This window comes from Abramis brama (assembly GCF_963993115.1).
Source record: "Abramis brama genome assembly, chromosome: 14".
In the NCBI taxonomy this organism is placed as follows: Eukaryota; Metazoa; Chordata; class Actinopteri; order Cypriniformes; family Leuciscidae; genus Abramis; species Abramis brama.
The window spans coordinates 13,693,808-13,720,784 of record NC_139976.1 but is presented as its reverse complement, the minus strand read 5'-3'; the positions used below and the strand labels follow the sequence as shown (position 1 = coordinate 13,720,784).

At 41.6% G+C, this 26,977-nt stretch overlaps 1 protein-coding gene across 3 annotated transcripts; it reads left to right on the top strand.

Moving 5' to 3' along the window:
- The first annotated feature begins 247 nt into the window (after positions 1 to 247).
- On the top strand, positions 248 to 26,729 carry srcap (Snf2-related CREBBP activator protein). 3 transcript variants are annotated; one of them, XM_084134237.1, is made up of 35 exons: positions 248 to 534; positions 2,631 to 2,712; positions 3,048 to 5,971; positions 6,208 to 6,249; positions 6,845 to 7,102; positions 7,201 to 7,386; positions 7,468 to 7,608; positions 7,719 to 7,914; positions 8,391 to 8,560; positions 9,407 to 9,494; positions 9,594 to 9,683; positions 12,063 to 12,233; positions 12,345 to 12,577; positions 12,665 to 12,842; positions 12,933 to 13,069; positions 13,244 to 13,413; positions 13,575 to 13,767; positions 13,949 to 14,085; positions 14,245 to 14,431; positions 15,299 to 15,468; positions 15,623 to 15,771; positions 15,864 to 16,079; positions 16,181 to 16,345; positions 16,507 to 16,680; positions 17,752 to 18,066; positions 18,184 to 18,347; positions 18,627 to 18,937; positions 19,059 to 19,261; positions 19,407 to 19,576; positions 19,695 to 19,891; positions 20,028 to 20,142; positions 20,234 to 20,353; positions 20,466 to 20,645; positions 20,744 to 20,827; positions 20,920 to 26,729. In XM_084134237.1, the coding sequence occupies exons 3-35, from the start codon at positions 3,527 to 3,529 to the stop codon at positions 25,093 to 25,095; spliced, it is 11,931 nt and encodes a 3,976-aa protein (XP_083990363.1). In that variant the 5' UTR covers positions 248 to 534; positions 2,631 to 2,712; positions 3,048 to 3,526; the 3' UTR covers positions 25,096 to 26,729. The 3 variants fall into 3 exon arrangements, with proteins under 3 accessions (XP_083990363.1, XP_083990364.1, XP_083990365.1); XM_084134238.1 differs by lacking the exon at positions 6,208 to 6,249; XM_084134239.1 differs by lacking the exon at positions 16,507 to 16,680.
- Positions 26,730 to 26,977: the final 248 nt, after the last annotated feature.

The following is a 26,977-nucleotide window of genomic DNA, read 5'->3' as shown; positions in this document are numbered from 1 at the left end:
CTTTCTTAAAATGAATCTAAAATTAGTGAATATAATCATATCAATAACGTTTACCTTGTCAAACTGCTGCCAGTTAGGCAGTGAGAGATAATATTTTAAAAACTAGTTTGAAAAACCAAATATGTGTTATAAAGTTCCGTGCAAACAAGTCATGGGTTTGTTAGAAATAGAAAAACAAAGTGAACTTTCAGTAACGGCTGAGGTATCTGTGCCGTCTCAGAAGCCTGCAGTGAGTGAAGTGCGCGCTGAAGCACGTCTCGCGAGATGTCTATTCGCTCCGCAACTTGGTCAGCAGTCGCTCGTTCCTCCATTTCGCTGCGTCGAAAGTCTCCTCCCCGCAACCGCTAGATTCAGCGATTCCGGACCCAGTCTCTCTCGGACCGTTCTTTAACTTGATCCTACGAACCTGCCAGTACCTCACTGGGTACCGAGAGACAGTTCGGAATAGTCTCAACACGGATTGAGTACGATTTGAAGCGGATGGCGACTCCTTCAGCGAGAATTTAGTAAAAGAAAAGTGCTCGGAAATTTCAGGTAGGTGGGAACTTAAGATGGCGGTGGTGAGAGGAGGGGGGGATGCTGGGGAGGAAGTGATAGAAGAGGGCGGGGGAGGAGGGTAAGGGGGTCACTGGGGGGGGGGGGTTTGACATGGCGGGACAAGTTGACTTTCAAGCGGTCGGGTGCTTAAAGTATGGGTTGTGTAAGATTAAGAGTAAAGTACGGCCTTTATTGAACTGACTCGATTTGGATCAACTGCACATTTGTATCATTGCAACTACCTCCGTATGGTCTAATTTAATTGCAAAATACAGAATTGTACCCAAATCCGTAGTAAGTCAGATGGGTCAAACTGTCGTCTGTCACTGCGAGTGCAACAACAACCAAGTTGTTATATTGTGCGTTTTACTTTATCCTCCAGTAACGTTACGTGTAAAGTGTCCTTATTTAAAGCAGTTATTCATATAAAATTGCATATCAACCAATGCACTGCTATGAGTCATGAAGATAAAGTTAATCCAGTATATAGTAAGCATGACAGATTGTAGAATTATTGACTAGTGATGGAAAGTCCAACTCATTTCTGCGCATCAGTTATTTCGAGCAAAGAACCGACTCAGTGATTCTTTGTCATCCAATGGTCCCTAAATAACTTCCCTAATAAAGCTGTAGGCACATTTAGCTGTTTATTACCTTTTCCTTATTACCTTTGTAATTACAAGTTATTTGGAACCTATATATAATATTGTATACATTAAATAGTACTGAAATGCACTCATATCTTGTCAAATAGTTTACAAAGGTTTTAATCAAATGCTAAAATGTTATTTATTAAAAATAAAAAGTGCAACTGTTTCGTATGCGTGTTGATCGAACTGTCAAACAATTGCGTGACCGTATACTTGTTTATAAAACTCATACGATTACGTAGCTTAATTTTTTTTTAATTAACAATCGGGTATGAAACTAACTTTCATTTCGAAAAGATCCGACTCAAAAGAACGACTTGTTCGCGAATCGGGGCATCGCTAGTTGACTGGCATTTTTGTGTAGTGTGACCCCGCGCTGTGACGTCAAGACGTCGTTCCTGTAATAGGTGTTATAATACATATCCAATAATATGTTTGTTTTTGACAAGTCTTTAAAAACCATCGATATGGATAATGATGAGATATAGTTTATTCTTGATCATTGCATAACTTCTTATGGAAGCCGATGTATACACGCGCGCTCAGTGCCCGAGCAGTGTTTTCAGCGCGCGCGTGAGAGCTTGAGACGGTGTGTGTATTTATCGGTGTGTGTAAATATCAATGTGTTTGTCTGAGTTAGATAATAACAGTCACCCTCTCACACACTATTACACAAAACAGTCAAGGAATGTAGCTCCCTGTCATTTAAACGCCTAGAACATAAATGAAACGTTATCGTGTCTGTCGGCTCCATTGCAACGTCTATAAGCTATTAGCATTGCTTGCTAGCCTGCTAAAGGCCCATGTGTGTGCGCCCGCTTCTGTATACAGAACTGCCGGCTGCATTTCTTATCTGTATTCGATATTACACGTTAACCGCCATACTATCTTCTGAAGTTTGTGAACAATCGTGGGATAATAACGTCCGAACAAGCTGTAACTCGTCGCTAAAGGCTAGCTGAACGTGAAGCACCCGCACTATTGTACTGAATGAGACCGTTTGTCCGGCTATATATGTCCGGCTATACAACAGTTTTTCTTTTTAACCTAAGTGATTCGATGTGTTTTAAAAGGTGTGGGCAGTTAGTGTTCCTGTTCAAAACCACAATATTTTATTTCGTTAAGTATATGCTCGATAGAAGCCGGCAGTTTGAAAGCAAAAAATGCATTTCCTATAGTTCTAAAAGAGAGAGTACTGCCATCAAACACCATTTACTCGAGTTTTGCTCTAAATTATTTTGCTGCACTTGCATTTTAACCACCGACCACGTAGAAATGATAGGGTTTTAAGGAGATTACATAGTCCTTCTGCAGCCAATTCATCTATAATTTGCATTCTAAAAAACACGTTTTTATTTCATGTAGCATTATGCACTTGCTGTAACTTCAGGATAATAGATTTGATGTTACATTAATGAAATTCACTCTAATGTTTATCTTTAGACCCTCAGATGCAGCGGTACCCTTGATCTCAGCATCCTGGAAGTGGAAATCACGGAAGAGACTGGTGCTTCATCACATAGAGGTATTTATTCATTTCATTCCTTTTTAGTTATATGCAGGCCCACTCGGAATGTGCAGCTGTAGTAGAATTACACACTTTCCACAAAACTAATGTCTGTCACCCATAAAATTCTTTAAATCTTCCACCCCTTGCTTTTGCTCTCTCAGCTTTGATAACACCATGTTTAAATACTGCTTGAAAAAATTATGTTGAAACCAAAATGAAAATTTGACAAAAAAATGTCAGTAGATTTCACATAGGTGTTTTATTGGTTTAGATGTTCATTTCAACATGCGTTTCATGTTTTTTTGCATTTTGTAAAGGGTTAGTTATGACGCGACTCACTGTTCTTTCAGGTTCAGTGTGTAGCACTGCTGGTTCTGAAGCAGGGCAGTCTGGGGAAGAGGCGGTGCAGCAGCACACCTGTCCGGCAGTGGCTGTGCTGGGTGGCACCTCCGTGGCTGCGCAGAATGTGGCTGGGCCACCCCAGCATGCCCTGCAGCCAGTCGCAGCTGCCACTCTACCACCGTCATCGGTTAACATCGGCACTGGATCTCAGCAGCAGAAAGGAGACTCAAAGGCTGCATGTAAAGAACAGACCATCGCTCGCGTTCAACGAAGCAGCGACATCAAGGAACCCGAGGAGATATTGGCGGTCCAAAGAGGACTGGTGTCAGCTACTGATAAAAACTCACAAAAGCTTACAGACGCATTGGAGGGTCAAACTCCCTCAGACAAACTTTTTGAGAGCGGGACTGATAGTATTGGGCAAAAACAGGATTTGCTTTACGGGTGTAACTCAAAGCAATCAAGCCTTGCATACAGGGAGGTCAATATGGCGGAAGGATCCAGCACAGGCCACTGCCAAGATTGGAGCCAACACCCTGGAGATGCAGGGGGTGTCACTGCCCCTATTGAGGCAGAAAAGGGACCCTTGCCTCCAGAGACAATCAAATTGGACCACAAGAACATGTGTGGAAAGCACACACTTGGAGAAAGCTCCTGTGACCCAAGAACAGAAGTCATGCCACCAGTCTCGAGTGCAGTTAAGACAACAGACAGAGACATGGAGCAGCTTCAAACAACTCCCCTTTTTCAGACAAATCAGACTGCCGCATCATCTGCATTTGACGTCCTACAAGAACAAAATACGACAAATTCAGCGAAGCAGGCTAGTAAACTTGACTCTAAGGAGGCTATGGAAGTTGTCACACAAGATCTGCCTAAAACAAACAAAGAAGGTGCCGTCAGTCCAGGTAGACAAAACTTGTCAGCTGAGGGAACAAAACAAGGTATTAGCGGAAATTCTCTTTGCTCAGGATATTCATCATCAAAACAAGGGGGGCAGCACATTACCCCTGAGAGTGGAAATAGCATGCAAAATGACTCCGATAAGGGCAGCTGTTATCCCTCAGAGGACTGCAGTAAAACACAAAGGGCTACACAAAAGACAAGCCCCCTTCATAAAACACCTGGCGTGCCCACCCCGCCTGAGAATACAAAGTGTGTGCAAGAGCTAAGCTCTCAGTATGTACATGTAAGTGAAACCCCCCAAAAATTTCTGTTGGGTAAAGAGACTAGTGCAAGGGAGGGACAAGGCAATAAGAAAGTCCCTATTGATGGAGATCTGTGTTGTAACGTGGCTGCTAAAGAAGTATTTCACAACATTTCTGTTGATGAACCAAAGCTGTCTGGGCATGTGACATGCATTGACAATGTACAGGTCCCCATTGTAAGTGAAAGGTCACAAGTCATGGTTAGCGGCTCTTCTGATTTGAAGCAGAATGACAGTGCCAATCCAATAGAAATATCTATGTCCTCAAATCACCAACAGGATAGGAGCATGCTGCTCGCTCACACAGAGAACTGTGTGACTTTAGAGGGTCAAGAATCAGATCAGCCAAATCTTTCTGACTCTATGGTCCAACAAGTACAAGAGTCAATTCCAGCAGATCATAAACTCACACAAATTCAGATATGCCTGAATGACAACCCAGATATCGTGACTGTGGAAGAAAGGCAGGAAGTGAGTGCAGAGGCTCTCAATGCTGTCAAGGTGAAAGATTTGATTGATGCAGGTATTTTAATGCAGCCAGATTTGGAGGATACATGGCTGGTTGTAAGTGAGATAGACGGGCAGTCCGAGCATGCAGAGATGGAGGTCAGCGAGGAGTCTCTGGTGCAGTGCCCCGAATCCCAGTCAACTGTTGCTGTATATGAATGCACTGTGCCCTGCTTTACATCAGCTGCCATTCACAGTGAAGTTAAGCTCCTGTTAACTGACAAAGAAGAGGAGGAACCAATGGAAACACTGACGCAAGACTCGCAAGCCCAGAGTAATCTAGGGACTCATTCTGATACACTCAAACCCACAGAAGATTTAAGGACCATACCTTCTATGCAAAAAGAAGGATCTATAATTGTCAAGCAACATGATGATTCAAGTCCCACTGATCTTGCGAACACATTGACAGGGTTAACGTCCACAGTGTTGGATGTCACGCTTAACTCTGTGCAAGAGCAGCAACAATCTGATGTAGTGGAAAACACACAAGGTGTGTCATTAATTTCATTGTCTTGTGGCACGATTGACCCAAAGCTATTGATCTTAAAGAAGGGTGACAACCCTATGCTTAAGCAACCTTCTTCTCTGTCAGCTAGGATCTCAACCAATCAGAACTCCCTTGTCCAGGCTGGATCCCCCAGTGATGGATTAAATAAAGCTTCAGAGTGCCTTGCTAAAACTGATACAGCTGGAACTCCCACAGTAAAGGAGGATGCCACGTTACCTGCTGACCGCCCTGTCTCAAACACTTTCTCTTTGTCTTCTCAGACTGTTTCCACTTCTAATGTACTTTCACAGAACAGATCTGTGAAAGAAAACATAAATAAATCAAATAGTTCTGGCAAGATGCTTCAAAATGAATCCTCTGCTAACACTTCATCAGTTTCAGGACAACTCCATAACTCACAAAGCCACTTTACTCTATATACTGGAGATATGTGCGGTACTGTATCTAGTGTTGTCCCGGAGGGGAATCAGTGTAAACCGTCATCGGCCACTACACCATGCCAAGATTCAATGTCTTTGGGAGGTGAACTGGAGTTGGAGCAGCAGCAGTTGCCAGACAAACTTTTGTCAACAATGCAAAATGTTCAACACACCATCCTTGAGCCACTTGATGCTTCTGTAGAAGAGAGCAGCGATGGAGAGGTTGACAGCTCTATGGAGGTCCAGAATGAGGATAGCAATTCTATGTCCAGTCCAGCAGCGAACAAGGTAAAAGCAACCAAACTATTAACTCTTATGACTTGTAAATCAAATACAACAAATTAGACTTAAGATCACTGCTACATCATTGTTCATGTTTAGTCACAATGAAGGCATCAGAGGTAGTCAGCAAAAGTGTTTTTATAATTCAGATAGCTTGTGTGCACAGTCCATAACAGTTTCAAAGCCATAGTCTGATGCTAGTGCACTTCTTGGCTGTATATTAAGCCATGTGTGTTTTCCAGCATGGGCAGAGCAGGACAGACAGAAAAGGCTTGTTATTGAAGGTAAGAGGTGACAGGCATCCTTCAAATCTGATCGTTGCAAGCTGATGCGATGATCCTGTTTCTTCCAACTAGTGGTTGACCGATATAGGTTTATACAATATATAGGTTATAGGTTAATACAATTTAAGCTTAACAAATATGCTGACATTAAAGTGGACATTTATTTGACCAAATATTTAAATTCACAAAAAGGGGGAAAGTAAAGGTGTGTTCAATCAGCCACGCTGGCATAGTTTCTGACTGATGCCAAACATCTCAAAATGGCCAGGTAATTGACCTGGAATATATATATCGGTCTGTCACTGCTTCAACTCACTTTCTTACATTTATTTAAAAAAAAAAATTTAAGTACAATATGGAAGGAAAATAGAGCTGAGTGTATGAAACTGTTTTATCACCTAGAGTAGCATGTATTATTTAGAAATAAGGAGAAATCTTGTAAGATGTTTGCTCACCAAGATGTCCTTGTAGACTTTACTGTTTTTATGAAGTTCTTTTTATCTCTTCTGGGTCACTCTATCTCTCCTTTGTACTCTACGCTGAATAATATTGTGCTGTCACAGTCAGATACACTGTTTTATTTGTCTGTCCCAAGGTTTGCCAGTGGATTGCAGGCAAGGTTACAGCAGCCTCTACTCCTTCCTCCTCCCCCGTTCCATGTCCATCTCCATCTCCCTCATCCAGTGACTGGATGCGTTCTCACACAGGCAGAGGCTCACCTGTACTCAACTCTCATGGCAAAAACATGCCCTCCACTTCCTCCCAGGGTTCTGGATGCTGTTCTCAGTCAGAGCAAACAACCACCCTGAAATCCACCCCGAAGCACACAGACATGGCAGAACTGGCAAAACATGTGAGAGAAGGACAAATTACATGACTTACTCTCTGAAACAGTGATTGAGATTCATAAGTGGACTTTATTCTTGTTTTTTTTATTTTTACTTTTAACAGGAAGCAGAAATAGAACATCGAACCCTTGCACTGAAACGTGAAGGTTTCTGGTCCCTAAAACGTCTGTCTCGTATAACTGAACCAGTCCGGCCAAAAGTTCATTGGGATTACCTCTGTGAGGAAATGCAGTGGCTCTCTGCAGACTTTGCACAAGAGAGGCGATGGAAAAGAGGAGTGGCCCGAAAGGTAAATGTTACATTCAGGCTATCCTATTTGAAACATGCTTTTTGTATTTTGAAAATCTTACCAGTCTGAACTCATTTTCAGGTAGTACGGATGGTGATGCGCCACCATGAGGAGCTGAGGCAGAAGGAAGAGAGAGCGAAACGTGAGGAGCAGGCCAAACTGAGGAGAGTTGCTTCTTCTATTGCCAAGGAGGTCCGTGCCTTCTGGAGCAGCGTTGAGAAGGTGACTTTCATTGATGTTGATTTGTTGTTTTGTTTTTGGACAGAATCTATTGTACTAAAGACTGTAAATGATTCACACTTTAACTGTTTCCTGCCCATTTCTGTACACAGGTGGTCCAGTATAAACAACAGTCCAGACTGGAGGAGAAGCGGAAGAAGGCCCTAGATCTCCAGCTGGATTTCATTGTGGGTCAGACAGAGCGTTACTCTGACTTGTTAAGTCAGTCCCTGCATGCCGCTCCTGAACACAGTTCAGACACTGCAGCTGTCTCAAAAGAACCACAGCTGAATGCTGTCGATGAGGATGGTGAGGACTGACTGTTTTGTTTTACTGTGGTGTTGTTCAGATTAAGTATCTTGAAACTAAATTACCTAGGGCTGCCCCCTAATAGGCGACTAAACATTAGTCGTCGAGAAGAGGCTTAGTCGACCAAAATTTGTTTAGTGAATGTATGAGGTCAGTTCCACAGAGAGACTGATTTTTAACAGTATCTAATGTTGCATTCAAAACCTAGAAAACATGGTATTTCTTTATTATATTAAGCTTGTGCTTTTTTGGTTTGATATTGTAGCTTAATGCAGTGGTATTGGAAAAAACAACATGGCTCAAGTGTCCAAATTCTGTGGGGCCACTGTACACATAAAGATTGTGCTTTAATAAATTTAGTAAATTGAAAATCTGCTCTTGTGAGTGTTTTTGTGTGCAATATGGTTTGACCACAATTAAGGAAATTGTTATTTACACTTTAAGTTAGTTCATAAATTGTCCCTTTTCTGCTGCAGATAGAGACTTTGAGCCACCTTGTGAGGAGGATGATGACGAAGAGACCATAGAGGTAGAGGAGCAGCAAGAGGGGAATGATGCAGAGACACAAAGGCGAGAGATAGAGTTACTGAGGGAGGAGGGCACTCTGCCTCTGGACCAGCTACTCAGTACTTTAACTCTCCCCCAGGTATAGCAATCTGCCAGGATCAACTCCAACACTCATTGGTCACATGCACTCTAGTTAAAGGGTTAGTTTACCCAAAAATGAAAATTATCCCATAATTTACTCGCCCTCAAGCCATCCTATGTGTATTTGACTTTATTCTTTCAGCCAAACACAATCTGAGTTATATTATAAATATCCTGGCTCTTCCAAGCTTTATTATGGGAGTGAATTGTTCCTTAGATTTTGAAGCCCAAAAAAGTCCATCATAAAAATAATCCATACGACTCCAGGGGGTTAATAAAGGCCTTCTGAAGTGAAGCGATGTGTTTTTGTATAAAAAAAAATAGCCCTATTTATAACTTTATAAACCATAATCTCTGGCTTCGGTAATGTCCGTACGAGAGTATAGTTCTGACGGAAGAGTGAAATCTAATAAAAACAATGGATAATTTTCATTTTGGGGTGAACTAACCCTTTAAATACTGCTTAAGGGTGTCTTCACACTTGGCATGTTTGGTTCGATTAAAACAAACCCTGGTATGATTGCTCTGTTAGTGTGGTTAATTTGAATAAGGATTAAAACTGCCATCCGAACCCTGGTGCACACCAAACAAGAGGACTGAGAAAAAAGATTTATTTAATTTTTGGTCCAAACCAAGTGAACCAAACTACAAGTGTGAACGCACCCTAAATGCAGTTGTCACCTCCAAAACCTATTAGTGTTTACGCAGCCATTGACTCCTTGTCAGAATTCTCTGATTCATGTGGTCCATCACTGTTCACATCAGATGTTTCAGTATGGCATCATATATTTATATATTTTTTCAGTTCTCACATATTTAAATAGACTTATTTTTCCTTGCAAAGGTTGTTGAATCAGAAGAAGAGGCCTCAGATGCTTCATCTTCTACAGTTGAAGATGAAGACAAAGAATTCAGTGCCAATGAAGAAGATGGTTAGTAGAGTTTTGTTTAGATAGATAGACACTTAACTTGGGTATCCTATTGATTTGGACAGAAAGATATCACTTGAATGATTCTATGCTTTGCTTCAGCGAAAGATGAAGAAGACACTATTGCAGCCCAGGAAGTTATTGAAGGAGAGGGAGACCATGCAGAGGAACTGGATGACCTTGCTAAAGAGGGTAAATTAAATTCTGAAATATATTTAAGTGTAGCACTATAATTGAAATACACACAACACGCTAATGGTAAAATGTTTGGGGTCTATATACAGTGCAATGCATAAGTGAATACACCCATGCTAAAGTTGACTAAAAAGAGGAATAAAAAAATCATATTTTGGAAACTGAACTTAATGCCTTAATTAAAAAAATGAGGAAAAATCCAACCTTTAAGGACACCAATTTTCTTTGTGAATGAATAATGTATCGTAAATAAATAAATGTTCTTCCTTAAAATACATGGTGCATAAGTGAGTACACCCCTATGTTAAATTCCCATAGAGGCAGGCAGATTTTTATTTTTAAGTATTTTTTTTTTTTTTTTTTAGGATACTATGCATCCTGATAAAGTTCCCTTGGCCTTTGGAATTAAAATAGCCCCACATCATCACATAGCCTTCACCATACCTAGAGATTGGCATGATTTTATTTCAGTTAGCCTAAAAGCTAGTTTGATTTGCATTGAGAGATGATCTTATGGAAAGTACCCCATGCCAATCTCTAGGTATGGTGAAGGCTATGTGATGATGTGGGGCTATTTTAATTCCAAAGGCCAAGGGAACTTTATCAGGATGCATAGTATCCAAAAATTATTTTTTTTTAAATACTTAAAAATAAAAATCTGCCTGCCTCTATGGGAATTTAACATAGGGGTGTACTCACTTATGCACCATGTATTTTAAGGAAGAACATTTATTTATTTACGATACATTATTCATTCACAAAGAAAATTGGTGTCCTTAAAGGTTGGATTTTTTTTTTTTCAATTTCCAAAATATGATTTTTTATTCCTCTTTTTAGTCAACTTTAGCATGGGTGTATTCACTTATGCATTGCACTGTATATATATTTATTATTTTATTTTTTTAAGTCTCTTTTGCTCACCAATGCTGCATTTATTTGATCAAAAGTAATATTGTAATATAAGTAATATACAGTAATATTGTGAAACAATTTAAAACTGTTTTCTCTTTTGATACGTTTTAAAATGTAATTTATTCCTGTGACGGCAAAACTGAATTTTCAGCAGCCATCACTCCAGTCTTCAGTGTCACATGATCCTTCAGAAATAATTCTAATGTGCTTATTTGGTTAGCAGTGTTTAAAACAGTTGTGCTACATAATATTTTTGTGGAAACCGTGGTAATTTTTTTTTCAGGATTCTTTGAATAGAAAGTTCAATCACATTTATTTGAAGTTTGACATTTATTAGAAAGCTTTTTAAACATCATAAGTTTTTACTGTCTTTTTTTTTTTAGCAGTTTCAATAACAGGATTAATTTCTTTTAAAAAATCATACTGAACTCCAAACCTTTGAATAATTTTACAAAGAGTGTTTATGACTTAAAGGAACACTCCACCCATTTGCATTAAGCTTTGCAATGTTAGAAACCCAGTCATACTATTGAATGGTCGTGCAACATTTTCTCATTTTCCCCTGAGACGAGAGAAATCTGTATTTACCTCTTTACACTTCCTCCTACAATGACGCAAAAATCGTCATTTTGCGTCATTGTCTGAGGAAGTGTAAGGGGGGGGATTTCTGTTAAGACTACAAGCACTAGTTCCCACCCTTTCAAACCCGCCCATAGGGGGTTGGACCTATCAGACGCTAACAGACCTATCACAGATCAGTGCCAGTGCGTTTGATTTCACCGGCAGAAACCTGCATGTCCGGCCGTCGAGATCGTCCAAAATGTCCGGGATTCGGCTTTGCTTTCTACGGTCGCCATTCATTGTTTACATGCACACCTTTTGTTTCAATCTAACTGAATTCATTCCGATTGGTGAATCTGAATGTAGTGTTTACTAAACAAGTGATCGGTTGATGTGCGTTTTACCATTGCTAAGAAAATACCCGCTCCTCCGTGAGAGATACGAGACCAGTGCCTCACAGGTGTCGGTCATCAGTAATCACGCCACCGGCCTCGCGTCGTTCTCCTGCGGCCCTAGTCTCGTCCTGCTCGCCACAGTAAACACAATGAATGGCGACTGTAGAACGCAAAAGCCGAATCCCGGACATTTTGTGCGATGCGATCTCAAAAACCCGGGCAGACTCACGGAGACTAGTTAGCTTTATTGTTTACAACTGCTCTCTAACCGGTAGGCGTGGCTTGGGAGTGGCCTCGTAGAGCAGCGAAGCAAGTGCATTCTGGGAGTTGTTGTCTTTCATCCACATGAGCCAAAAATACATTTTCTGCCTTTTCTCAGTCTAGAAAGCTCCAAATTCAAAAATAATTTCACAATTTAAATACACATTCATCTTTCCAGAGGTGGAGTATCCCTTTAAGCAGTAATTTCTTGAGGTCATATTGTAATTGTGGTTTCTTTATTTCACAGGGGAGATGAGCATGGAAGAGCTCTTAGAGAAGTACAGAGGAGCGTATGCCTCTGATTTTGAGGAGCCCTCAGCATCACCAGATTCCTCAGAAGAATCAGAGGGAACTGAGGAGGAAGCGGAGGAAGAGACAGAAGGAGAGGACAGTGCTGATGATAGTGGCTCCTCCTCAGGTGAGCTGACATTTATGGTGATCGAACCATTGAATCTTATGAATTATTGTATGAAGTGTCAAAATAAAGCACATCATCAGATTTTCCTACTGTGATCCACTCAATATTCAGGTTCTCAAGCGGCTGTAGACAGTGATGAAGAGGAGGTGGATGAGGACGTGCAGGAGAGTGATGATGAGGATGAGGATGATGATGATGGAGGTGAGGGAATGGAGGTTCTGCTGAGAGAGGGAGACCATAGTCCCACTGTCACGACAGCTCCCCGACCTAAGAAAGAAATCAGCCACATTGCTGCTACTGCTGAGAGCCTTCAACCTAAGGGATATACACTGGCAACAACAAAGGTAGCAACACAAACCCTCAGAAACAATGGCTGAAGAACACAGTTTCTGTTTATCATTAACTGCAATTTGTTTTCTTTTTAATACAAGGTCAAAACACCAATTCCATTTCTGCTTCATGGTACTTTGCGTGAGTACCAGCACATTGGACTGGACTGGTTAGTCACCATGAATGAGAAGAAACTCAATGGCATACTTGCAGATGAAATGGGGCTTGGCAAAACCATCCAAACCATCGCTCTGTTAGCTCATCTAGCTTGTGTAAAGGGTAAGTAGTCCACATAAATCCCTATGATGTGTTTTGAAAATATAATCGATATATGCAGTTCGACAAACATTTTCTCTGTATCTCTTACAGGTAACTGGGGTCCACATTTGATCATTGTGCCCACCAGTGTAATGCTCAACTGGGAGATGGAGTTGAAGCGTTGGTGCCCAGGGTTCAAAATCCTCACCTACTATGGCAGCCAGAAGGAGCGCAAACTCAAGCGACAAGTAATGAATACAATAATGAGCATATTTATTACAAATTAAGATTAAAAAATTAAGAACACAAAAAATACCTTTTAAAAACACCTTACATAACACTTTAAAGCAATTATTGTGTTCATTTAGCCTTTCAATCCTTGTGATTTTAGAATTGTTTTTTCTCTTTTAATCATTTCTCAGGGCTGGACCAAACCCAATGCTTTCCATGTTTGCATCACCTCGTATAAGCTAGTACTGCAAGATCATCAGGCTTTTAGACGCAAGTCTTGGAGGTATCTCATTCTGGATGAAGCCCAGAACATCAAGAACTTTAAGTCTCAGCGCTGGCAAAGCTTGCTCAACTTTAACAGGTACTTGTATACAGTCATTTCTATGATGCACCTGATAATTTATCACTACAGGTCCCATTCTAACTTTAATTTCTTTACGTTTTATGTGTAAAGCCCATATAATTACGTGAATGTAATGAGTTTATTTACTATTTTGCCTCTCAATTCTGTCTTCCATGCAGTCAAAGGCGATTGTTGCTCACAGGTACCCCTCTCCAGAACAGTCTAATGGAGCTTTGGTCTCTTATGCACTTCCTCATGCCTCACGTTTTCCAGTCCCACCGTGAGTTCAAGGAGTGGTTCTCAAACCCGCTCACTGGCATGATTGAAGGGAGCCAGGAGTACAACGAGGGCTTGATCAAACGACTTCACAAGGTAGTACCACTTTATGAATTGTGTTGGACATTTTGTTTGATCTATTTCATTTATGGATGTAGCGCAAACACAGGCAAAGTTCATAAGAGAAACATGGGAACTGTGTTTATTTGTAATATTACAGGGAAGCATTTATACATTTGGCTTTACATAAGTTTCCTTCATCTCCCTCTCTTTCTAGGTGCTACGACCCTTTCTGCTGCGAAGAATAAAAGCAGATGTGGAGAAACAAATGCCCAAAAAATATGAGCATGTTGTGCGCTGTCGACTCTCGAAAAGACAGCGTTTTCTCTATGATGACTTCATGGCCCAGGCCTCGTGAGTAACCAGGGCAAGCTGTCATGGGTTGGGTTGAGGAAGATACTTTGAAGCTCAGGCCTTGGATGATTATTAATTGGCTAACTTTGTTCATACTTCAGATGGTGTGTTTTTTTCTTTTCTTAATGTTTGTCTTTTTTTGTGCCCATGTACCCCCAGGACACGAGAGACTTTAGCCAGTGGTCATTTCATGTCTGTAATCAACATCCTGATGCAGCTGCGGAAAGTGTGTAATCACCCTAACCTGTTTGATCCAAGGCCCATACATTCTCCCTTCATCACAAAGGCCATCATCTATTCTACTGCTTCACTGGTTCAGCGGGCTCTTGAGACCTCACCATTTGAGGTAAATGGTAGAAGACCAGCAATTACTAAACCTTCACTATCCTCTAATTTTGCTTGTTTATCTATAATAGGTGTGTCCAGTCCTGCTTCTGGAGGGCCAATGTCTTGCTGAGTTTAGCTCCAACCTGCCATAACACATTTGCATCGAAGTTTATAGTAATCCTGAAGACAGTGGCTGTATTTGAAATCACACCCTATACCCTAATGTAGTGCACTATTTGAAGGGACAGCCATTTGTAGTGCTGTCCAAAACCATGGTTAATCCCACAGTGCACCTCAATAACGAGTGTATAACCGATGTACCTTCAATGGCTAACCGCTAGAAAATACCCATGCACTGTGAGTGTTGCACATTAAAGATGCATTCACACCATGTTGTAATTACTGCAATTATGTGATTTCAACTTGTAAAAAGCATTCACATCCTCGTAGAGCTCATAATTACAGCTTGTAAAATGGGAATTGTCTGAGAGCTCCCACTTGTACCATGTGACTGTTGTACCACCTGACCGTTGCAGATTCATTTAGGCATTGATAATTGATAGTGGTGCCATAGAAACGCATAATTTCCAGTCCGAGGACGTGAACAGCTCCGAATATAACGTCAAGTGTTGTCATCTTGTCATCTTCGAGCTCTGTATTTTCATATTCTTCCATGTCTTTCCATCATTCCCATATGTAAATAACAATGAAGTAGCCCTGTCCATTGATCACATTAATGTATAGCTAAGGTGGTATGAATGGTAAAATCTTTATCGGTTTCTACACATTTCTGTGTTCAGAAATTTTTAAAGTCATATTTGTGTTTCTTTTTTCTTTTCCGAACCCTCACTGAAGGTTAATTAAAAAAATTATATTCTTTTCAAAGCGCTGTGACTTGTCCATATTTGACCTGGTTGGCCTGGAGCAGCGCGTGTCTCGATACCAGGCAGATGTTTTCCTGCCTCAGAGGAAAGTGACACATCAGCTTATTCAGGAAATCATGGAGTCCCCTGACCCTCCTCCCAGACCGAAGCCTGTTCGCATGAAGGTCAACAGGTATGTTGTTTAAAATAGTTAAGCACACAATTCTGATGTATAATATATTCACTTGAGTTAAATAAATGGTAAAAGATAAATACATTTTAAAGATTTGTTTTTTGATTTTGTTCGTATCTTTTAATAAAGTTTCGGCATGTGCTTGCTTCTGCAGGATGCTCCAGCCTCTTCCTAAGTCTGATGGGCGTTCAGCAGTGAACAGTCCTCGGTCAGCGTGTCCTTCCACCACCACAGTTCAGACTCCAAAGCCTCTAATCACAGAGGTTACCCCTTCCCAAGCTCCCTCCCAGCCAGCACCTCAAGGTCAGCTCAAGGGTCCAAGCCTCACATCCTGATCAGTGTCTTTCACGTAATGGTGTAATTGGGAAGAGAATAACATTTTACTCTTATTTCAGTTTGTCCTGTTACTCCTGTCACTACATTAAGAGCTCCAGTGGCTCCTAGTAGTGTCCCTTCTGCACCTGCAGTCAGGCCACCAGCCCCCCAGCCAGTGACTGTGCGTCCCTCAGCACCCTCCAGTATCACAACTGTGTCTGCTCCCCCTCAACCACCAAGCAACATTATGACTCAAAGGGTCCTGCTCAGTCCAGATATGCAGGCTCGTTTGCCATGTAAGTTAATTGCATCACACTTGTTTCACTTCATTGTTTATCGCCATGAAACAATATTTGCACATAGTTCAATTATTTTCATTTATCTCCCACGTGTACAGCTGGTGAAGTTGTAAGTATCGCTCAGCTGGCCTCCCTGGCAGGCCGACCAGTGTCGTCCTCTCAGGGCAGTAAACCAGTAACCTTCCAGCTACAGGGCAACAAGCTCACACTCTCTGGGACTCCGCTGCACCAGGTCCCTGTTCCACAGCCACGACCCATCCAAGGTATCCACTGTCTTCCACATAAATAGAAAAAAAACCCAATCTGCTTGTGGAAATAATCCACTGCCTGCTTTGGATAGGTTTCGCTTTTCCTGCACGCCTTCAGTCTTTCTGTGAGTGTATGGTGTTAGCCTAACACTTTCTTCTGTGGTTGTGCCCTTTAGGAAATGTAATGCATCTGGTTTCCAGTAGTGGGCAGCACCACCTTATTAGTCAGCCAGCTCAGGTGGCAGTTCTTCACACAGTTAGTCAGACAGGTAGCAGCTCAGCAAATCCCTACCCAGCCAGCACAACCCCAACCTGCTCTGGACTAGCATTACCTTTCACCGCTACTCAAGGTATTGGTGCTGTCCTTGAGTTCCTTCTTGTTTGGGTACAGCCTGTATCCTGGGTACCAAACTACCTGTTACTCAGCAGAGCATGTGCATGGGTATTCTGTCACTGGTTCTTTTTTTCTAACTGCATGTGACAGCTTATTTGGATGGTTTGTTGGCTACTTAATAGGTACAGTTGAATTAAGTATTTGAAATCTAAAAAAGATAAATGCAAACAACACTGCAAATATTAATTCAGATGTTGTAGAGGGTACATGATGTTTGAAATGGTTTGGTTTGTTTTGCATTTTTATTTATTTGTTCATTATTTTATGTAGTTAGTGGATTAAATTGTTCTCATTTCAGAATTATTTATTTCTCATTTTTTGTTTTATTCTGTTCCTTTAAGTCTAATGTATGCAGGTTAAATTTATGAAGTTGTAATTGTCCATTCTTCTATACAGTTAAAAGACTGTAGAATTGAACTACCATTCAGTTTGTGGTCAGAATAGTTTTTTTTTTTTTCTTTTTGGAGAAATTCTTTTATTCAGCAAGGATGCATTAAATTTATAAAGTGACAGTAAAGACATTTATGAATAATGTTACAAAGGATTTTTATTTCAAATAAATCTTTTCTATTTTCTATTCATCTTCTTTCTACTTTCTATTCATCAAAAAATCCTGAAAGAAATGTATCAGTGTTTCCAGACATATTAAGAAGCAGTTTTTCAACATTTTTAATAATAAGAAATATTTCTTGAGCACCATGTTGAGCATATTAGAAGGATCATGTGACACTGAAGTCTGTTGTAATAATTTTTCACAATATAACTGTTTTACTGTGTTTTTTTATTTAAATAAATGCAGCTTTAAGCATAGGAAACTTTTATTTTTATTTTTTTTATTTATTTTTTTTAAATCGTACTGACTCCTAAACTTTTGAGCAGTAGTGTATTTGATAAATTCAAGACGTTGTATTGATAGCTCTGCTACTGTAATCAATAGTCTGGTGCCCAGTCTAACTGAACTTTCTTTCCAGGCGAAATACTTGTGTAGTTAGTAAACTCTCTTTCGCTCTCTATTTTTTAATTCCAGTCCCAACATCCATGGTAAGTGGACCCGGAATTGTAAAGATTGTTGTACGACAGGCACCAAGTAAAGAAGGAGGGTCAATCCCTACTCTGGCCGTGCCTCCTTCTCCTCGTCCTGCTCCTCCTCAGTCGGTCACCCTTCACCCACATGGCACTCCAAGCACTGTTCTTAGAGCGTCCGCTGCTTCACAGCCTCCACACCGGCCTCCGGTTTATGCTGCTCCACCCCGAACTGTTGCTTCCTCCCAGACTCCACCCACTCGTCCTGTGCTGAGAGTAGTACAGGGACCAGCACCACCACCAGCCCCAGAACCACCAGGTAAGTTGAGCCCATGTGTGGTTTTGATAATTTACTTGACAGAAGTTTAAGCAGTATATTAAGGTAAAAAGAATATTAAGTAGAATAATTATGCATTCAATACTCTGTACTTTTCAGTTACGAAGGCAAATTCATCATCAGTACGTGAGGACAGTAATAATGATGTGATAACTTTGCACATGAGCACTCCTAAGCCTACATCCTCATCTCAGAGTAGTGGGTCAACATCTCAGCGTCCCCGCATTCAGCCACCGCCACCACCACGTTCCCCCTTCTATGTGGTAAGAAATGGAGTTGTTAAACTTACATTGATTAATTCTTTAACTCAAAAGGGAGCATAACACTGTTTCTACTTTAAATCTCAGTTTAATGACAACCCACATCTGAGAGTGTAATATTTTGCTAATATAGATGCTTCTTAATGCAAGGATCAGTAACTACATCATAATGCATTTAGGTACATTTTCTGTACCCTTATTCTTGGTATAAAAATTTTGTGACCTGTTAGTTGTTTGTCTGTTTCTGTAACTCTTACTTATTTGTTACTTTGGTTCTGACAGTCATGGCTTGCAGACAGGCGAAAAGCTCAGCGAGATGACAGAATCTCTCAAATCATGCGCATCAATGAGCTGCACTGCAGTGCTAAGCCTGTGTATGGCCGTGAGGTGCTGGACTTTCTAACCTTCCTCCCAGGCCCTTGTCCATCTCCGCCACGTCCTGTTGTAAACAACTGGAGTTACTCTGGTTATAGCTCCTGCCTCACTGCTCAGTCACACGATATCAGTAGTATTTTGGAAAAGAGCAAAGTCCTGAAGGAAGCCATCAACAACTCAGAGGACAAGCTTCAACTTCTCTCTGAGGTCATAGAGAGGTATAGCTCACAAACATACATAAAGCACTAAACTTTTATTTGATTTAGAAATGAAGTATAAAAACTGCATTTGAAAATAATAGTGTCACACTGTGTTTAAATGTGTGCCCTCGTTCCACAGGTTCACTTTTGTCATTCCTCCAGTAGAGGCAAAGCCTATCACCATGCACAGCTGCCACCCACCTCCCTCCCTCAGACACCAGCAATCTCTTTTCTCCTCTGTTTTATCTTCCCGTCTCTCCCCGCTTACACACACGCTCCATCGCATCCAGTGTAACATGAGGACACATTTCCCTGACTTGAGGCTTATTCAGTATGACTGTGGTAAGTACTGGGACCCCAGAGTGTGCATTTTAGTATTTCATTTTATTTAAATTTACCATGTTTATACGTAATAAACATATAGAATGTGTGTTGTACCAAAAATAAATGGACAATAAATGTTTTGTGGCTGTTTATCTGTGTTTAGGTAAGCTGCAGACACTCCACCTCCTACTTAGAAAGTTGAAGGCAGGAGGGCACAGAGTCCTCATCTTCACTCAGATGACACGTATGCTAGATATACTTGAGCAGTTCCTCAACTACCATGGGCACATCTACCTGCGGTTGGATGGAAGTACACGTGTAGAACAGAGACAGGTGAAGTACTCGAATTGTGTATTTGTGATTTTCATATAACTTGACTTGGGCAAGCAGAACAAAAAATGTGTTTTGTCTCTCAGCTGTGACATTATTGGAATGTTTTTCTACCTTTCAGGCTCTGATGGAGCGCTTCAATGCAGACCGTCGCATATTCTGCTTCATCCTGTCCACCCGCAGTGGAGGTGTAGGTGTTAACCTGACTGGGGCAGATACAGTGGTGTTCTATGACAGTGATTGGAACCCAACCATGGATGCCCAAGCTCAGGACCGGTGCCACAGAATTGGACAGACAAGAGATGTCCACATCTATAGGTAAAGGCAAAACTCAAAAAAAGCTTCTTTTTTTAAAATTTTTATACATACAGGACCCATTTTTGTTCCTTTTTAAATAAATAAATGATTAACATTGTACAAGCACATTTGACATTTTAAAATGTTATTTGTTTAGGCTAATCAGTGAACGCACAGTTGAAGAAAATATTCTGAAAAAAGCCAATCAAAAAAGGATGTTGGGAGATATGGCTATTGAAGGGGGAAACTTTACCACTGCCTTTTTTAAGGAGGTATGCTTTCATTTTAATGTAGTTTTCACAGTGAAATCCTAGATTGGAATAAACTTTAGAAGGATTGATTGCCCAACTCTCTTTCCCACAGCAAACTATCAGAGAGTTGTTTGATGTGTCAGAGGGAGAGAAGAAAGTGGCTGAACTGAGTGTGCCTCAGGCAGATGATGATGAATCTATCAATAAACAACACACCACCATTTTGGAACAGGTAATTTTAAATGTATCCATTTGGTGTATTTCATGTATTTGTTTGTTTCTAAGAAATGTATTCCATTTGTTACAAACATTGAACATTTTATTTTATGTGTTCTTTATACTAGGCCCTGTGTCGTGCTGAGGATGAAGAGGATATTGTGGCTGCTTCTCAAGCCAAGGCTGAGCAGGTGGCTGAGCTTGCAGAGTTTAACGAGAACATCCCTCTGGATGATGGTGACAGCCGAGACCAGGAAGAGGAGGAGCTTTCCAAAGCTGAGCAGGAAATCAATGCCCTGGTTGAACAGGTAGTCATGATATTTATGCTTTTCTTTATAGAATGTGAATTTACCTGTTTTTATCATCATGTTTTCCACTAAATTTCAATTGTCCCTGTTCTTAACAGCTCACTCCCATAGAACGATATGCCATGAATTTCCTTGAGGCTTCCCTTGAAGATATTTGCAAAGAGGAGCTGAAGCAGGCAGAGGTAACAATTAAAACAATAACCAAGCTTTGATTACTTTCTGGTTGAATAAACCTTTAGCAGTCATACCCACAAGATTTATCTTTACTTAACAGGAGCAAGTTGAGGCTGCAAGGAAAGGGTTGGATCAGGCAAAGGAAGAAGGTTTGAAACTGCATCAGTCATCTGACAGTGATGAAGAGGATTCCGTACCTCCCAGTACCGAGGGACCTACTCCAACCCGTCGCCCTCGCAAACACAAAGAGAAAGGTGCTCCTTCTACAAGGGTCAGTGGCAGGCTCAGAGGTACACCTGCTGACGATATACCTCTAACCCGTCTGTCGCCAGAAAGAGGCAGGAGGGGGGCATGGATGAACTCTGAGCGCAGTATAAGCCAAACCCCTGGGTCCACACAAAAGTCGCCCCAACACAGAGAAGTGCCTGAGAAGCTTCGCAGTGGTCCGCGCGGGCGAGGGACAACCAAAGAATCTGAATCGCTCATGTCATCAGAAAACCAGACAGTCCAAACCAACCAGCAGCTCTCAGATTCAACAACCACGTCCCCTGCTATGCAGGGCTCAGTCCAAAAAATTAGAAATGTGCCATCCCCCCACCTGCAGCCCATCTCCCCATCAAGCTCTGTGCCTTCAGCTGCTGTATCTCCTGCAATAGACATAAAAAATTGTGGCCATCAGTCCTTTGCTTCTGCTGCATGCAGAGAGGACAGTGAAGAGCAGGGGGGAGAGGCAGTGTCTGAAACTGTACAGTGTAGCAGGAGAGATAGGAGAGCATCTGCATCATCAGACTCCATCTGTTCTCCTGAGCATCATTCTGAACAGGATGGTCAGCTCTCCCTTTCTCCTACTCTTGCATCACCTAACTCTCGTTCACCACGAAAGCGGCAGTCTGCTGAAAGTGAAATTCTCAAGGGACTTCCAGAAGATTCTCCATCAGCCAAAGTCCTTCGAAAGCTTCCAGGTCGTCTAGTCACGGTGGTGGAAGAGAAAGAGCCCAAAAGGAGACGGAGGGGAATGAGTGGAAGTGGAGGAGCGCACAATGAGGGTTCATCAGAGGACTCTGAACAGGTAGAACCAATTCAAGAACCAGCCACTCACTCATCTGATGGAGCAAGTCAAACTCTTAAAGACTCTCCTCCTATATCAGTCCCCACATCCTTAGCTTCTTCGTCACCAACACCACCACCACCACCACCACCACCACCACTACCACGAGAGCAGGAACAGGCCTCCTCTCCGTTACAGTATAGTGCAGGGAGAGGGCACCACCCCTGTTCCCCAACACACCATTCACCAGATATGCCTGTCCTACGGAACTTACCGGTGCGCCGAAGGCTTGAGACAGAGTCTAGAATGGCTGCACAGTTAGGAGAGCAATTTGTAGGAAGAGGTAGAGGGGTGGATCGGAGATCTGCTTTGTCACCAAAGAAACCAGAAACTAATTCAGACAAGGACAGTGCTGCTCAAAGTGACTCAAATGTCACCAATCTTATATCAGGGAAGCGCAAGAGGGGCAGGCCACCTAAAACACCCCCAAGGGCACCAGAGCTGCCAGAAGACAAGAAACCAGTAACCCAGAAAACCAGTCCTGAGCGGAGTCCCCCTCACTCACCAAAACGGAAAAGGGGTCGTCCACGTAAAGATTCCACCACAACTACAAGCTCACCACCATCTTCTCCTTCTACAGGTGTTCCTTCCTCCCAAGAGCCTAATTTGTCAGTGTCCAATGTCATGCCCGTGACTTTGCCTGCTGTAAGTAAAACTTCACCAATAAGCTCTTCAACTCTCAACCCCACTTCACCCTCAAATGCTGCTGAATTGTCGTCTTCTAAAACTGATTCAGAAACAAATCAATCCACTACGTCTGTTTTACTGTCCTCTATGCATAGAGACTCTCAAAATATGTCCTTGTCTACATCAGAACATGGTGTAGACTCACAAGGTGATACTCGCACCAGTCCAACCCCTGTAATTGCATGCATTGACTCTGACACCAACACACTTAAAACTTCACCACACAAGATTTCTACTGCAGAGGTCTCTCAGACTTGTACTGCTTCTTCCCTTACACTACAGCTTCCAAGTCCCCTCAGAGAGCCTCCCACTTGTACCAACTTGTCCCTCATCCATGCAGAGGAACTTACCCAAAAGCCTTTACTTTCTAAGACCAGTGAAATCACAGCATTTTCAGAACCTTCAGCTGCCTCAGTGACTGCTGTAGAAGCTGAGGAAAATTCACTCACAACTAACCAACAAATAGATAATTTGCAGAGCTCAAATACATCAACTCATGTCACTTCACAACCCTTACACAGAAGCAGTACAACTGCAGACTCTTCACAAACCTTTGTAGAGCCCATGTGCAATATAGCTGCATCTCCTATTGCCACTCATCAGTCATCCACCCAACCTTTTCCACCTGCTTTGACTTCTGGGATTGAGCCAGAATCATCTTCATCTAAATCAGAGGCACCAGAGGCTTCGGTTACACTGACTCTGTCAACAGTCCAACAGTTCACACCTAAGTCTGATCAAACTTCTGTTCCTACCTCACAATTTCAAATTACAGCCATCGAAGCAGCAACAGATTCAGCACCTGTATCACACAAAATGTCTTCAACATCTTTACAGTCTCCATCTACAGCTAATCAGACAAAATCAGATTCTCTGTCAACATTCAGTTATATAGATGCAGATTCTTCTCCACCCCAAAACATGCCAGTGGCTGATAATCATGAAGGCCAACATTCATCCAAGGATGAGGTTGTAGCTGAGCAGGAGGAGGAGGTTGTAACTGAGGAGACAGAGAAAATGGAACTAGACCGTGTTGCTGAGGATAATGCAGGAGGAAATGATGGCGTTTTACCTCAGCCAAAAAGAAAGAAATTGGATAGTTTGCCAAAGGAACAGACACCCAGTGCCTCTGGAATTGCCTCATCAAATTCGGATATTGAGACTCATGATGCTCCCAAGAGTGATGGACCTGTTAAGCCATCAGAAGAGGAGAAAAGAGAGGACAGAGAGACCAGAACTTCTGCCAAAAAACGAAGCATTAGTAGACAAAGCAGCCAGGAGTCAGTTCGTTCCTCTTCCCCATCTTCTGTATCCTCCAGTGGTACAAGATCATCTCAGTCCAAAAAGGTTGGAGACAGTAGGAGGCCTTCAAAAAGGAAACGGGGTGATATAAAGTCTGAAAAGGGGAAAACTGAAGAAAAGTCTGACAGAAAGCACCAGTCCAACTCTTCCTCCTCATCTTCAGACTCTGAGGACTCTAATAGTATAAAAAGATGTCTGACAAGATCAGCTCAAAAGAAGTTGGAGAAAGATGGCACGATTGCTAAAAATGATAAGAGCAGTAATAGACAAAGGGGGAGGTCAGACAAGAAGGGTCAAACCACCAATACCACAGAAGGGGAGTCCAGTGGTGAAACGTGTTCAAGAGCAACCCGGAAATCTGCTGGCCCACAATCCAATACTTTAGCTTCCCCTGAACCTGAGGTACTGGGCAAACGCTGCTCAGCTCTTAATGCTGCAGCCAAGCTCTTTGCAATGAGGGGAAGAGGACCAGACGCACCCAGTCCTAGCCCCAAAAATAAGACTTCTGTACAGCAAAGCAGAGCACTGTCCTCTGAAAGAAGCAGTAAACCCAAGGGGAAAACAGGACAGGACTCTCCTAAGATGTCTAACAGTAAAGCAGAGAGTGGTAGGCAAACCCCCAATCAGACAACTGAATCACCACAGTCCTCCTCTTCTGCTCGATCCACTCGGCAGCGACCGGGCAGCCTTGTTCCCCCCTTGGAAACAGAAAGGGTTAAAAAAGAAGAAAAGAAAAAAGCATCTGATCAGAAGGAAGGTGAATATGAAAATAGAGAGACCAGGTCTTCAAGAGGTCATAGTGCCTGCAGTAGTATAAGCAGTGAAAGAGGAGCAGGCAGCAGTAGAAGTCGGAGTAGCAGCAACAGCAGTCAGCGCACACACAGTCTAAGCTCGCAGAGTACAGAGCCTACCCGCTCCCGTTCCAGAGCAGCCTCCTCTGGTAGTGATACAGAGAGAGGCAAAAGTATTCGGCGGAAGAGCTATGGAGGCAGAGACAGGGAGAGCAGGAAAGAGAAGAGGTCCCAGAAGCATGACAAACCTGAACTGAGTGCCGGGTCCAGTGATGGGACTCCGGACAGGGTTCTCAGGAGTGTAGCTGCACTGGCAGCCGCTCAGGCACGTACTCCAGCTAGCAACACACGCTCTTCATCCACCCAACACCGGCACTCCAAGACGTGATATGGAGTGAAGAAATCATCTCTAGGTTTAAACAAGGAGTTAGATGTCAATTTCAGCAAGGAGATAATGCAGATTTTATGGAGGAATGGGGATCAATTTTATTTAAGGCCATGGTTTAGCTGTGAGAGAAGACGGGGGGGAAAAGAGATCTGTTGCACATTGCAATTAGATCTGACCTCGACTTTGCCACTCAGCTATCTTAAGTCAAGCCATTTACTGTGTGGAAAGGGTCTGTAGATGCAGGACAATTATGAAGATCATTTGGTCACCTATTTAAAAATGTGTCCTAATAATTTGAGTTGAAACCAGAGAATATTTTACCCTAACACAAAGACTTTGGAACTTCAAAGTAGCTGGGCAAGAGGCAAGATTTATTATTTGTTCACACTATGTACTGTAATCATAAAGACTGGAAATACTATGTGAAGTATATGTTAGAAGATTGGTTGCATAGATTGTACACTTTTTACAGAGTTTACCAGTGCTACAAATGCATTGATGAGGAAGAAATTCATTAATGCTACATTGAAATGATTAGTGGGGATTGTACAATTGTAAAGTTTTTAGACCATTGCATTCTGAATAATGTTTGTCAGCTGTTTTGACTATTGTTTGTTAAGTCAGTTGATGAATTACAAAAATATCTTCTATATCTTCCAGGGTATGAAGAAGAGGGCAGGTCTAAAAAATGAGATTTGTTTCCCCCTCTGCACTATGCTGGAGTTACAATTTGCTTAGATCACCTGTCTTTTGTAATGTTTCAGTCCATTACTTTTAAATTCTGCTGCTGCCTGCTTTCCCCCGTTGGCACATCTGAAATGTCTCAGACATTGGAGTTGTGCATTGTGATTTAGGTGTTTTTCTTTTTTCTTTTCAGAACATCGACTTGTCAGTACATCTTTACTGGTACCTCACTGCATTTTGTAAGCTCTAAAGTATGTGTATCTCTTCAGCTTGTGATGAATCTTGGAATTTGCTTGTCATTTGCTTTATAGCAGTACAGAAATGGGAGACAACATATTGCTATTTTTCTTATCTCTTTCCCAAAGTGTTAGTCGTCATGATCATCTTTACACATTCAGTTGTATTCTCAAACACAGAATCTAAATGAGTTTGATAAAATGAGAGTGCCTGTTGATCCATACAAGGATCCATGTTAACGTATAGACATTTGGTCATCTGTAGTGCTTTAAGTGTAATAAGCTCTTCCACCCTTCATCGTAACAACGCCATTTCTGTTTGTGCAACCAAAACTGAAATCAGTTCTCCAGTGAAAATTGCTACGGTCAGCTAATTTTATTTCTGGAGTATTGGTCCTTTTTATGAAGGGACCGATGCTGGGTTGGTAGGATACACCTGAAATAACTTCATAAGAGGAATATCTTCTCTTTTTTTTCTTTTCTTTTTTTTGCTGAACATTGGCAGTCAAGTGAATTGTAAGATAGCTTTTCTTTGCCCTTTTTGGACAGAAAGATGTTTGGGGGGTATTTAGTAGAATATGGTGATGGTCTTATTTTCATTCTTGATTTGTCTATTCTAATTTGTTACATTCCTTATGTTCCCTTGTAATTCCACATTGTTTTACTTGAAAGATTGAAACAAAAATGTAAGTTGAATAAAAAGACCAAAAAATACACTAATTGTTGATGTCATCTTAAATTCTTATTCAAATTGTAAATCATTTTAATCATGATTTTCTTGTTCAACAAGGAGACTTTGGAATTGGGTCATTTACCATGGATGTAAAGGTTGTGATTGTAAAAGTGCAGAATTGCCTCAGTAGATTTGAGTTAAAGCCAATAAGCCACGTCCACTTTAATCTGCTAGTTCCTTTTCAATCCTTAAAACCGTTTTTTTTTTTTTTTTTTTTTTTTTTTTGTGG

Coding starts and splice junctions, on each gene's coding strand:
- srcap (XM_084134237.1), top strand. CDS start 3,527: ATGGCGGAAGGATCCAGCACAGGCCACTGCCAAGATTGGAGCCAACAC. Junction 9,495..9,593: donor CAGTGCCAATGAAGAAGATG/GTTAGTAGAGTT, acceptor GCTTTGCTTCAG/CGAAAGATGAAGAAGACACT. Junction 20,828..20,919: donor AGGAGCTGAAGCAGGCAGAG/GTAACAATTAAA, acceptor TTTACTTAACAG/GAGCAAGTTGAGGCTGCAAG.